This window comes from Arachis hypogaea, chromosome 9 (assembly GCF_003086295.3).
Source record: "Arachis hypogaea cultivar Tifrunner chromosome 9, arahy.Tifrunner.gnm2.J5K5, whole genome shotgun sequence".
NCBI lineage: Eukaryota > Viridiplantae > Streptophyta > Magnoliopsida > Fabales > Fabaceae > Arachis > Arachis hypogaea.
In genome coordinates, this window is record NC_092044.1 from 21,980,825 (window position 1) to 21,994,424 (window position 13,600).

Here is a 13,600-nt window from a genome sequence, read left to right on the forward strand (position 1 = left end):
GATTAACTTCTCTGCTACTGCTTTTAGCATTTTGTACAAGCTAAGGTAGTACATTGGCAGACTATTAAGTACTGATTTAATAAGAACCAGTTTACCAGCTTTGTTTAACGTTTTTGCTTTCCACAAACTGAGTTTCTCTTCCACCTTATCTATAATCGATTTCCATGTCTTGACAAGTCTTGAGTTTGCTCCAAATGGAACACTAAGGTATTTAACTAGTAAGGATGCTTCCTTACACCCCAACAAACTACACATCCTTCGCGTCCACTCCCTCTCCAATTAACTAGGATCAAGCTGGATTTATCAAAATTAATACTCAACCCAGACATCATCTCAAAACACCGCAAAAGCCTTTTGTAATTTCTGATTGTATCCTCATACTGTGGACAGAACAAGATGGTGTCATCCACAAACTGTAAGTGAGACAATTCAGTGTTGTGCCTTCCAACCAACAATAGAGAGATCCTGCTATTCCTCACAACCTCAGCTTCCATCCTATAGAGCACATCAACAACAAGAACAAAAAAAAAGGGAAAGAGGATTTCCTTTTCTAAAACCTCATTCCATCTTAAAGGATTTAGATGGCGAACCATTTATCAGAATCGACATAGCTGCTGAGCAAATACACTCATTGACCTAACTTTGCCATTTAGTACTAAAATCCATCTTCTGCAGTACTATATCCATAAAACTCCATTTGACTATATCATATGCTTTTTGAAAATCCTACTTGATTATCGCTGCATTCTTCTTCCTCATCTTCAACCAAGTCTCACAAGCAATCAAAGCTCCATCATGTATTTTCCTCATGTTCACAAAAGTAGTTGTGTCTTTCCTACTAATCCAGTCATTAAGCTCTTTATTCTTCGTACCAATACCTTTGATATGACCTTATACACATATCCTACCATACTGATTAGGCAAAAGTCTTTTATCTCCTTTGTCCCAACAAACTTAGGAGACAGAGCCACCCAGGTAACATTAGAGTCTCTCGGTAGCTTTGCAGTTTAAAAAAATCCACCGTTGCTGTAGTGAATTCTGACCCAATCTCTCTCCAACACTTCTTGATAAAGTTCATATTGTAACCATCATTACCTGGTGCCTTAGACGATTCACAATCCCAAACTGCTTCTTTTATTTTTTCAATCGACGACATTATCTCCAACGCAGCCACTTCATCTTCATATATCTGATTAACCAACCCATCACGAAAACCAACCAGCACCGAAGCTTCCTGATGATATAAGTTTTTGTAAAAGTCCTTTATTACAATTTTTATCCTTACATGATTCCTTACCAACCGTCCATTTATCACTAGAGTTTCAATACAATTGTTTTTTCTCCTTGCAGAGACAACATGGTGAAAGTACCTGGTGTTCTTATCCATCAACTTAACATGCCGAGACTTAGACATCTGTTTCCAATGAACTTCCTTTCTGACATACCATTTTTTACAGTAACTAACCAGAGCTTTTCTTCTCGCCTCCATTGTATTTTCAGCCATGGTGTTGACGAAAACAACTGTAGCACCCACTAGCAAAATAATTATAAAAACTTCTCAAATAGTATTAACTTATAAGAATAAAGTTTGATAAACCAGTATCTTAACAAATACTAGGTGAGTAGTAAGAAAACAAATTTAGCAACAAGAGTATATGACCAAATAGAAAAGGAAAAACAAGTAAGAACAGAGATGGGTATAACCAATAGTTTATGACCGAATAGAAAGAAAAAAATAGATAAGAAGTAAAAGCACCATCGACTTCCAAGCCACACCTGAAATTGGCAAAGAAATTGGTGTTATTGCTAGAAGGAAGGAAGAAGAAGCATTCCCAAAATTAGGAATTAAGAATCATACGAGTCATAATGTCAACATGTGCCTTTCTTTGTTTTATAAGTTTCAATCACATAATCCCTCAATTGAGAATTGGCCCTCTTTTGTGTGTAACTTTTTTTACTCTTTTCATTTTCATCACTTTGTGTCACATAGTCTGAATTTTTATCCATTTCTCTTTTCTTTTATCTATGTCTATGGGTAAAATGACTCCAATAGCCATTGGTATCACAGCATTAATCAAACAATAAAATAACCATAAAATATATATGTGGATACGAAAATTAGTTATTATATTATATTATATATATATATATATATATGAATAATTAATTCAATAAACTTTTTTTTAACATAATTTAGAATAAGATATTATTTATACTCACAAATATTTTGACAAATTTATCTATAAAATAAAAAACTCAAAATATATTCATAAAAAATAAATTTTAATTGATAAAACTTTTTAAATTCTAAAAAATTATTTAAAATTTTTTAAATTACTCCTTCAAATATAATTTAACCTAACTCTAAATTTTTAATTAGAACTCTAATAATAATTCTACCTCATCCGATCCCAAATCTCCAAATCTTACTGCCACCAACTTATCCCACTTGAAGTTACCACAAACATATAACTGGAAATTTAGAGTTAGTTAGGTTAAACTAAATTGTTCGAAATGGTACTTTGAAAAATAAAAGTGGTGTTCTAATATAGATTCGGTCATTTGGATAATTTTACCAACTAGAGTTTATTTTTTGTATATGAATATAATATTTATTATTTCATGTTTTAAAGAGTTTTACTATATATACAAGTCTTTTTGACTTACAAGTCTTATAAGTTGGGCTAAGTCTAACAAAAATTACATTCATCTAATGGAGCGTGATAACACGCGCGTCACTCAACTGTTTTCAAAACGCGCTCTCACTCGCCATTATAGAAGATACTTCTTCTTCTTCACGTTCCTTCTTTTCCTCCTCCTCTTTCTTCTTCTTCGTCTCCTTCTTTTTCTTTGCGTGTTTTATCTTCATCGTTGTTTTTTTATTACTGTTGTTGTTGCTTCATTTTTTTTCTCCTCTTCTTTTTATTGATTTTGCAACATTATATATACTTTTTTGTTTGATTTTTTTCCCTAAGAAGAATTATAAGAAAATAAAATAAGAAGATGAGGAAGAAGAAGTAGTAGAAGATGATGAAGAGGAGAAGGAGAAAGAGTTTTGAATTATGCAGAATTTATCAGAGTAAAAATACACAAAAAATTCTTAAAATACACCCAAATATCTTCGTGCTACACCCAAATATCTCCGTATTACACCCAAATTTGCTGCAAATACAAAAAAAATATTTTCTCTAATGCTACGTTTTTTTCTTCTTCTTTTTTTCCTTATTTCTTTCTTTCTTTTAGTTAAATGAATGTAAATTCATCCTCTTCCAAGTAATTCTGGAGCATTATGTGTTTCTTCTTCTTCTTTGTTTGATTTTTTTATTTTTATTCTTGTTAAGAGAAGAAACTTGAGAATGTAAAATAAAAAGAAAAAGATGAATAAGAAAAAAAGAAGAAGATGGTGATGATGATAAAAAAAAGAAACAGTAGAAGATGAAAAGGAGGAAGAGGAAGATTTTTGAATTATGTAGAATTTATCATAATAAAAATACACCCAAATATTTTCGTGTTACACTCAAATATCTTCGTGTTACACCCAAATTTGCTGCAAATATAGAAAAATATTTTTTCTAATGCTGCGTTTTTTTCTTCTTTTTTTTTCTTTATTTCTTTCTTTCTTTTAGTTAAATGAATGTAAGTTCATCCTCTTCCAAGTAATTATGCAGCATTATGTGTTTCTTCTTTTTCTTTGTTTGATTCTTTTGTTTTTATTTTTGTTAAGAAAGTAAAACAAGAAGAAACTTGAGAAGGTAAAATAAAAAAGAAAAGATGAATAAGAAAGAAAAAGAAGATGGTGATGATGATAAAAAACAGTAAAAGATGAGAAGGAGGAACAGGAAGAGTTTTGAATTATGCAAAACTTATCAAAATAAAAATACACCCAAAAATTCTTAAAATACACTCAAATATCTTCGTATTACACCCATGTATCTTCGTGTTACACCCAAATTTATTGTAGAAAAATATTATCTCTAATGCTATATTTTTTTTAATTGAACCACACCTTTAGCCGTTTGATTGGATTTAAAACAATAATCAATTTCATTCTATTTCAATTAACAATCTGAACTTAAATTATTTATTATTTTCAACAACGAGATAACTGATGACGAAGGAGAAAGAGAAAAAGAAAAGAGGAGAAGAAATTTCCATAAATAAAAAAAGGAGGAAGAGGAGGAGTTGGAAGAGGTGGTGTTGATGACGACGATAACGAGAAAGAAAAATTATGAAGAAGAAAAAGAGGCCCAGAAAAAGAAGAAAAAGAAGAAGAAGAAGAAGAAGAAGAAGAAAAAAAGAAGAGGCATAGAGAAAAAAAGAAAAAAAAGTAACACAGAAAAAAACATAAAAGCGCATGAATATAAATAACTTATAAACCGCGTGGAGAATAACTTATTTATTAATATTTTAAACATTTATACATAAAAATAGTAGCTTATTCACTAATTTATTAAAGAAATTACTATCCCGTAATTAGTATACTTCAAGACGATATAGATGTAACCGTGAAAAGTTGGACAATCATCAAATAATTATTCATTACAACTTTGTCTTCGCCGTACAACTTTTGTATTTACATTTACATGGAGGAATCAGCGATCACTAATAATACCACGTCAAAAATGTTTCATAATAAAATAGTAAAAAATGCCAAAATTCTATACTAGATTTCCTATGCAATCAATTGAAATTGTAGGGTTCTCGTTATGTGTCACCGGGGAGCATTTAACTTGCAATGCTTATATATAAATATAATATTTTTTAAATAAAATAATTTTTAACAAAAAACTATTTAATTTTTTAATAATTAAATAATAATTTAATCGTGCTGTCAAATATCTTTTTTTCGAAGGGTTAGAAACTAAAACTAATTTGTCATTTTTTTAATAAAAAAATAATATGTTAAATTTGGACCTTAGGGGTTAATTCGTATGCTGCAAAAATAAATAAATAAATAACTAAAGACAATCTGGTAATTCCACAATGAATATCGCCCAAGTTGTATTAGCTTGAGGTTTAGTAAAATTTATGGCTCTTGTCTGTTTATCCATCTTATAAAAGTGTTTAGGAAAGGAGGTAGGTTAGATTTTACCCAGAGTCAAGTAAGGTAAGTGTAATTTGCCTATTATTATTTGGTAAGAGACATTTTATTATGTAACATATATACACCTGATGTACTTTTACTATGATAAAAGTTGGAAATGATTTTACTCTTGATATTATTTATTAAGTCAAACACTTATAATTAAGCTAAAAATTATAGTAATAATCAGTAATAATGCAACCTTATTTTCATATAGTTTATCAAAAACTAGCACAAGAATTGTACTAATATCAAGAGCAGTGAACATTCAAATACATTTTCAAAAACTTTTAAATTGGATATCTTTGTTTCTAAAATTTTTTATTATTATAGAAGTTTTTGAGACAAATTAATCAGTTTGTAAGGGATTTAATTTGTTTTTCAATAATTTTTTTGTAATAAAATTTATTAGAAATTTATTTATTCAATACATATATTAGAACTTTTATTAAAAGTAGTGACAGATGAACCAATGTTTTTCAATAAAAATAACTTTAAAAAATTATAAAATAATAAAAAATTATTGAAAATTAATATTTAATCTAAATTTTGTTACTGACTCATTTAAATATTTATTATATACATAATTAAAGACATTAAAAGGAAATAATAATGGGATGCCCATAAAATATTAAAAGGCTAGTTAAATAGAACCAGTAAATTCAATAATAAAATTAAATAACACATCTTAAACTTTCTGCACAGCTAATCAAAATATCCAAATTTAATTTACTCATTTTTAGGAGTACTTGTAAAATATAACTTATCATAGGTGTTGAATTTTGTTTTCCAAATTTATTATTCACTTTTCTGTCTAAACATAGTATTCCTTTAAAGATGTAAAAAAATGAACTTAAGAAACAATATTAAAAATATATTTATATTTCTAAGTTAAAATTTCAAAAAATTATTTATATATAAAGACATACTAAAAGGATAATAATAATAATTAACTTGGATTAGTTCAATAATTAGGTATAAGATTTTTAATTAATTTTAGTGTAAACTTAATTTTTATCTTAGTTACTTTAGTAGAATTTTAAAAAATTTTAGTGGGTGTAAATTTTGTTGTAAATTTAAGATATAATTATGTGATTATGGAGATAGACTCAGTTATTGTAATAATAAGGCTTATTATTTATGATGAAATTGATTTGCATTTTTTCGAGTCCTTATTTTGACAATTAAAAAAAGGTGCAACAGAACTAATCAATTGGAGAATACAACATCAATTCTAATAAACAAATTCTTGTATAAATGGAATGACTAATTATAGTCATAGTTTACTTTTTAACTATCAAATTTATCTTCTTATCTCTCTCTTTTTCGGGCACGGATTCAGTATGTCGGCATCTTTTGGGTATCGAAATGCCAAAAACTTATTTGGCGGACCAATAAGCTAAATTGGTCAAAATAAAATATTTTACTTTAACGGGTCCTTTTTGTTATAATTTTTTAAGAGAGGGATGTTTTCATTTTTTTATCTTTTTTCTTTTTATTTTATTCACTTTAATCACGGTGTCCATTCCATCATTATCTCATAACCTTCTCGTCGGTCTCCATATCTTCCGACTTCCTCCACCCTTACTTTTCATGTTGAACTTCTAAAAACTAATACCGAATCTCCCTCACCACCACCACTACCACAGTATTCTTCTCCCTTTTGTCACTGTCACCACCACCTCTCTCTTTTTCCTCGTTCTCTTCTTCCGCTGTCGTAAGCACACCACCTCTTCTATTATCTTCACCGTCGGTGTCGACAACAAAGTTCTCCACCACCTCTCCTACTCACTCTTTCGTCGCGCCACCAACTCCTTCTCCTCTCCACTCGGCCATGGCGGCTTCGACACCGGTTTCTCCGGCGCTCTCCTATGACGGCTTCGGCACCGTCTTCTTCGACACGCTCCCTCCTCCGGCTCTGGCAAGTACTCCTACTGCAGTGACCCTGCAGTGGTGCGTGTATACTCGATGGTGGAGATTACGGAATTTATCTCTGTCATGAGATCTCTCGATGCACGACCTCTCCGATCCAACAATGCTGTTCTCCACACTAAATTTCCGCCTCGTCATCTAGCGATTAATCGTATTCCCTTCAGATCTGATCTAAGGTCCAATCCTACATCCTCTCCCGCTGCGACAACTTCGAGTCACTCTTTTTTCTCGCCAATAGCGCCATTTTTCAGTCCCAACTTTTCTCCGACAACCACGTCGGAGTCCTCAAGCTCATCTCCGACTAGATGGTTGATGCCGAGGTGCGCGAGGTTGTGGCAGAGATTAGGAGAAGAAGGAGCTGTTAAAGGTTTGTGAGGATAGTTCTTGTGGCGAATGAGATGTTGGAGAGTGTTAGGGAAGTATTGAAGAATGGACGGTTTGGCTTCACTGCTAAAAGGTTGAAGGAGTTGAAGATGGCACTTAACATAATAGAAAATGTTTAGCTCTAATTAATTTAATCTTACATATTCTTAATTTTTTGATATAAACCCACATATATTTCTGATATAACAATAATAACCATCAAGAAAATAATATTTTTCAAACAACTCACTAACACAAAAGCTGCAAAAAGATATTAAATAACCAATTACATCAAACTACATTTAGGATAATCTTCACCATTGAACTAAAAAAAAATATAAAAGATCTAATGGCTTTCTATTGAAAACGCTCACCAATAAGCCAAATAAGTTTTTGGCGTTTCGGTGTCCAAAAGAGGACGGTATACCGAATCCGTGCCCCTCCTTTTTATCGACATCTTACTTTGAAGAGCTGATGTCTTTTAGTTTGTTTTTCCTTAGACTTTAAGCTCATTGTTAATAATAATAATAAAAAAAGCTCACTACTCTATTTAAGCAAATATTGAGAATTCAAATCATACCTTGTAATTTATTAACTTAAATAAAATTCAAACTCTCGACGAATTAATTTTTGTTCTGTCAAGTTTGGAAATATCATGGAAAATTAATAATAATAATAATAATAATAATAATAATAATAATAATAATAATAATAATAATAATAATAATAAATAAGTAAATAAATAAATAAATAATGCCTTATTACAATTTTCTTTAAATAATTCTCACGCATTATTATTCCTATTTTAGAAGTGAATGATGATATATTAATTAACGTGCAAGTATAATATAAACAGAAAAAATCACAAAAACAAAACTAACGAAATTTTAAGCAAGACATGTTCAAAAACCTAATTATCAATTTTATTATTATTTTTTTAAGTTAAAAATTTATAAGTCCAACTCAAAAAAAAAAAAAAAAGCACTGAAGCACTCTAAAACAAAAGTGCGTTGGATAAGAATGACGGGGCAATATTCGGCGTATAATAATGTGCAATAAATTTTAATTTGTTGGGTTCGAGTAATGAGTAACGTAAGGACCCTGTTCCGAACTTATGACTTATGAGGCACTCGTTAAGGTATCGGACAACAAGAGTGTAACTAATATTACAAAGCTAACCATCAATCAAATCCAAAAATAAATAAAAAGGGTGCAAAAAAATAAATAATTGGCAATAATCATCAGTCATGTTCCTGACAGACAGCTGAGGAATATCCCAATAGCAACTAGCAGATGCAGATGCAGAGTTTGCAAACCATTTCTTCATTTCTTTGCAAGTTTTGCATTTGCATGATTCTCTCTTTCTTTCTTTAACTGCATTGGAGAAAATTTTGAGAAAATTCCAATGCATCTATTGTATTTGCTTAAGCTCAAAACCTACCACTGACTTCTTCTACTTCACATCCCTTTTCTTCTACTTCTTCTCAATTCTCATCCACCACCGCTGAAAGTTCAGATTTACACTCACATTTGCCATACCCAGGAAGCATTCGCTGTTTTCCATATAAAAAGTTTACTTTTTTGAGAACTGGGTAGATTTGGGTTCTTTGTTGTGTGTTACCCATAGTCAAAGATCTGAGATTTTTGGGTTTGGTCTCTTTGTGTAAAAGGGGTGACTCATGTTAAGGGGTTTCAGAGATCTGAGATTTGTGGTTTTGACCTTGTGAATCTGAGTCCGTACAGATAGGTAAGAGTTAGAAAGACTATGTTTGAATGCTTGTATTACTTAGAATGTTTATGCTTATGTAATAATATCTAGTAACACAAGTTGGTTTATGATGTAAGTGCTGAATATTCTGTTTCCTTTTTTAGCCTAATTGTGTTGTTGTAACGCATTATGATGCTTGCTCACATTGCTTTTTAGTTAAATGGTATCCATCAATTAAGATTCCAGGGGTCTGATATATGCATGATGTTACCTATTACTAAACGAAAAAAATTGAAAGCTGATGCGATTTGTTTAATGTTTCTTTCTTATCCAAATTTTGTTTGTTTTGTTACATATATTGTAGGCATCAAGGCTTTTTCTAAGACATGGGTTCTGATCTGAAAGTTGAATTGTCCAAGAAAACTCCAATTTTTGGTATTAAGGTTTGGGAAGTAATTGGAATTGCGGTTGGATTATTCATTATAGTGATCCTTTGTGTGCTCTCATTTTGCCTTAGTTCAAGGAAGAAGTCTAAAAAGGATAGAGATAACAAGGTTCCTGTTAGTCAAATACCTACAGTGTCGAAGGAAATCAAGGAGGTGAGGGTTGAGCAAGTGCCGGCGAATGGATTTGTCCCGCGAGATGGAATACTCCTCACAATTCATGATAAGTCCAGTGACAGAGAATCAGACAAAGTTATGGTTCACTTGGGTGTGGGGAAAATGAAGCATGGGGATAGTGGCAGCCACTCAGATTCATTTCATCACTTGGAGAAAGATGGATATGGATCACAGTCAGGGGAAGAAGGTAGCTCCGGCACGTTTAAAGCAGCATACAATCCGTCTTCTTCGTATCCTATAACAGCCCCTTCGCCTCTGTCTGGCCTTCCAGAATTCTCTCACTTGGGTTGGGGTCACTGGTTTACATTGAGGGATCTTGAACTTGCCACAAACCAGTTTTCGAAGGAGAATGTCCTTGGTGAAGGTGGCTATGGAGTTGTTTATAGGGGACAGTTGATAAATGGGACTTCAGTGGCAGTTAAGAGGATACTCAATAACATGTGAGTTCCATGACAATGTTGATGACTTCAAATCAACATTAATGCTTTTCCCCTCTTTTATTCATGATAGTTCTGCCAAACTTAATTATTGATTTTCCTTTTTCCTTTTTTGGTCAGTGGTCAAGCAGAGAAAGAATTTAGGGTCGAAGTTGAAGCTATTGGCCATGTTCGACATAAAAATTTAGTTCGTCTTTTGGGGTATTGCATTGAGGGGACTCACAGGTACCCGTCTGGTTCAATTATAGTGTAGTCTTAGAATTACATTAAATGGACCATGATTACATTCAATTTTTTTAATTATACCTCTTGTTGGTATCTTTTCAGGATATTAGTGTACGAGTATGTTAACAATGGAAACTTAGAGCAATGGCTTCATGGAGCAATGCGTCATCATGGATATCTAACCTGGGAAGCGCGTATCAAGATTCTTCTGGGAACGGCTAAAGCGTCAGTCATTGCATCTATGTTTCTTCAGGCTAAGTTTAGTTTTTGGTTTTCCTAGTCCTAATTTGTAGCAATATACTTGTTTTCAGGCTTGCTTATTTGCATGAAGCAATTGAACCAAAGGTTGTACACCGAGATATCAAGTCGAGCAACATATTAATTGATGACGACTTCAATGCCAAGGTTTCTGATTTTGGCCTGGCCAAGTTACTGGGTGCTGGGAAGAGTCATGTTACAACAAGAGTTATGGGAACCTTTGGGTCAGTATTGTGAGCATTTTAGAGCAATGTCTTTTTCTTTTCTGTGCTTAACTTCTTATACTTTCAGAATAGGAACATTGAAACTTATACAATCCTCTTTCCATTTGATGCAAAAAATTGGCAGATATGTGGCTCCTGAATATGCAAATACTGGCCTTTTAAATGAGAAGAGTGATGTTTATAGTTTTGGTGTTGTGCTGCTCGAAGCAATTACTGGAAGAGATCCAGTCGACTATGGCCGTCCACCACAGGAAGTGAGTAAATTTTCCATTTATCACATCTTTAAATTGTTTCCAACACAGCATATGTTTTGTCACTTTATTCCAGCTAGTCAGCTACCTTATCATTTGGGAATGCATCATGTTGTAGTGAAGCTAAAACTAATCATTTCGGATGTACATGCTGTTTTGATGGTCTAATGCATAACCGATTGAGAAATATCTGTAGTTATTTTATGTAACACCATCAAAGCAAGACATTGGGATATTATGGTTCACTTTTCAGTAATTAACTACTAAAGCAAGAGAATTTAATATTCAGTTAGTAACTTAAAGTACATGTATAACAATAACATTCTCGGTCCTTGACAGCTCTAGTAATTGTGTATAGTTTTCTTTCCTTTTCCACATTCACTTGAATTGCTAGTACTACTAAGCATCCTTCCTCCGAAAGGAAAATTATGATTGTGCTCTTCCAAGCTTCCAATCCTGGCAAACACGGAGGCGGCACTTGTTTAAATATTGATGAATCATTTCCATATTTCTTATGCATTATTCTGTCTTTTTGGGTATCAGTACATTGTTCCAGTGCTATTTGGTTAATGTTGAATGCATATGACTAGTGTTATTTTTATTGTTATGTGTGTTCTTAGTTGCATGTTATTCATGACAAGTTCTGATCAATAGTTTTGACTGGTGGCATTTTACATACCATAAACTGCAATGTCTTCAGGTTAATCTGGTTGACTGGTTGAAAATGATGGTTGGAAACAGACGATCGGAAGAAGTAGTAGACCCGAACATTGAGGTGAAGCCATCAACCAGAGCTTTGAAACGGGCTCTCTTAACAGCTTTAAGATGTGTTGATCCAGATCATGTCAAAAGACCCAAGATGGGCCAAGTCGTACGAATGCTCGAGTCAGAGGAATACCCTTTACCCAGAGAGGTTTGCTTTTATCCATTTTGTCTCAGGCTTCTATTTTCTTGAATGCATACTCAGTCACTAATTCTTCAAGTTTCGTTTTGTTGTAACAGATTCTTTCTGCTTTTACACAAGCTTAACAAAATTTTGAATACAATCTGCGGATATAATTGTTTAATTATCTTGAAATTTTTGCTGTGAAAGGATCTTGTATCGATAAGTTATTAGCATACTCCAGAACCATGATGTTTGATCATACCACATACCATACTTAATGCTCGAAACAAATATATTAGCCCTTCTCATTGCTTCTACCAGATTCCATGTTGATTCTGGTTTGGCCCTACTTCACGTTCTCAGTGTAAAGGAGAGAAAAGATAAAAATGCTAAATCTTTATTCATAACAGAATTAGAGAAGTAATAAAAGAAAAAATAGAAGGCAGAAGCTGAAATTGAAAAACAATAGAGAGAGAACGAATACACTCATCCCCTTCTAAAGTTACAGTAGTAGCTTACAGAAGATACACAAGATAAAGATATATATAACTGTCCTTCACCAAGACTCACTCAAAACAGAAGATACCACCAAATAAAACCAAACTAACTACTTCTCTAGTTCTGTTATGAATGAAGATTTAGAATCTTTATCTTTTCTCTTCTTTACACTCAGTTTCTGGTCGAATCGTAAAAGGCCGCATGCACTTAAGCGATGAGTGGCTTCAGACTGACATTTATTTTAATTATTTGTGTGGATCCTCAGGATAGAAGGCAGCGAAGAAATTGTGGAAATAACTGGGAAATCGAATCCCAGAAGGATCATTCGGACACAGACAGGAGCGAGATTCAGGGTTCTGTATCAGAGAGTGGAGGGTAACATTAAGACATGGCCACAAGGATGAGATTCTTTTTGAGGATCAATTGTATTGTATAAAGAAAAAGGTGGGGATGGGGGTAAATTTTTTCAAAAAGAACTTTAGCCGCTTAGATTCTTGGATTTTGGTTCAGCAGGGGGTTAAGGTTTTTAAATGTTTTTTCCATTTTTTCTTTTTTATGTGGTAGAGGGAATGAGGGATTAGATATCATTTGTGTATGAATGTCACGACTGAAGACCCAAAATATTGGGATGTGTACAGAATCTTAAGATTTGTTTTCATAAATCTGTAGACCTTGTCATTGGGGACAGTAAAAATAAGTTGTTTATGTGGTTTTTATCTTGAAGATTTAAATATGCTTAAATGGACAGGTTGCTGTTCTGTTTCATGACCAGGTTTCGGTAGATTCGTTACCTGATTTATTTTTTTTTTCTTTTTTCTTCCTCATCTAGTCATCTTCAGCATCCTTTATTAATCATTGTTTTTGTCGTCTTCATCTTTTTTTTTTTCTATAAATGTTCAAAAAATTAGAGCAAAACAATTTTGATGTAAATATTGGTTCACAACACATAAATTTTTAAAGGATTACATATTTAAAACATTGACACTAAATTAATAAAATATACACAATACATAAATTTTAGTATATAACACAAATTTTAGTGCATAACATAAAAAATTTGATGTGCACAGCACACAAATTTTTTAAAAATTACATATCTAGAATATTAACTCACC

At 32.3% G+C, this 13,600-nt stretch overlaps 1 protein-coding gene across 1 annotated transcript; it reads left to right on the forward strand.

Moving 5' to 3' along the window:
- Window positions 1-8,450: 8,450 nt before the first annotated feature.
- Window positions 8,451-13,201, forward strand: LOC112710687 (probable receptor-like protein kinase At5g18500). Its single transcript, XM_025763033.3, has 8 exons — window positions 8,451-9,125; window positions 9,451-10,146; window positions 10,264-10,368; window positions 10,471-10,593; window positions 10,680-10,850; window positions 10,975-11,104; window positions 11,802-12,014; window positions 12,751-13,201. Exons 2-8 carry the CDS (start codon window positions 9,473-9,475, stop codon window positions 12,862-12,864), a joined length of 1,530 nt encoding a protein of 509 aa, XP_025618818.1. The 5' UTR covers window positions 8,451-9,125; window positions 9,451-9,472; the 3' UTR covers window positions 12,865-13,201.
- Window positions 13,202-13,600: the final 399 nt, after the last annotated feature.

Bases quoted from the DNA above. Each gene is read 5' to 3' on its own strand.
- LOC112710687 (XM_025763033.3), top strand. From the start codon at position 9,473: ATGGGTTCTGATCTGAAAGTTGAATTGTCCAAGAAAACTCCAATTTTT. The intron at 10,369-10,470 runs GTACCCGTCTGG...GTATCTTTTCAG, and splicing joins TGCATTGAGGGGACTCACAG to GATATTAGTGTACGAGTATG. The intron at 12,015-12,750 runs GTTTGCTTTTAT...GTGGATCCTCAG, and splicing joins AATACCCTTTACCCAGAGAG to GATAGAAGGCAGCGAAGAAA.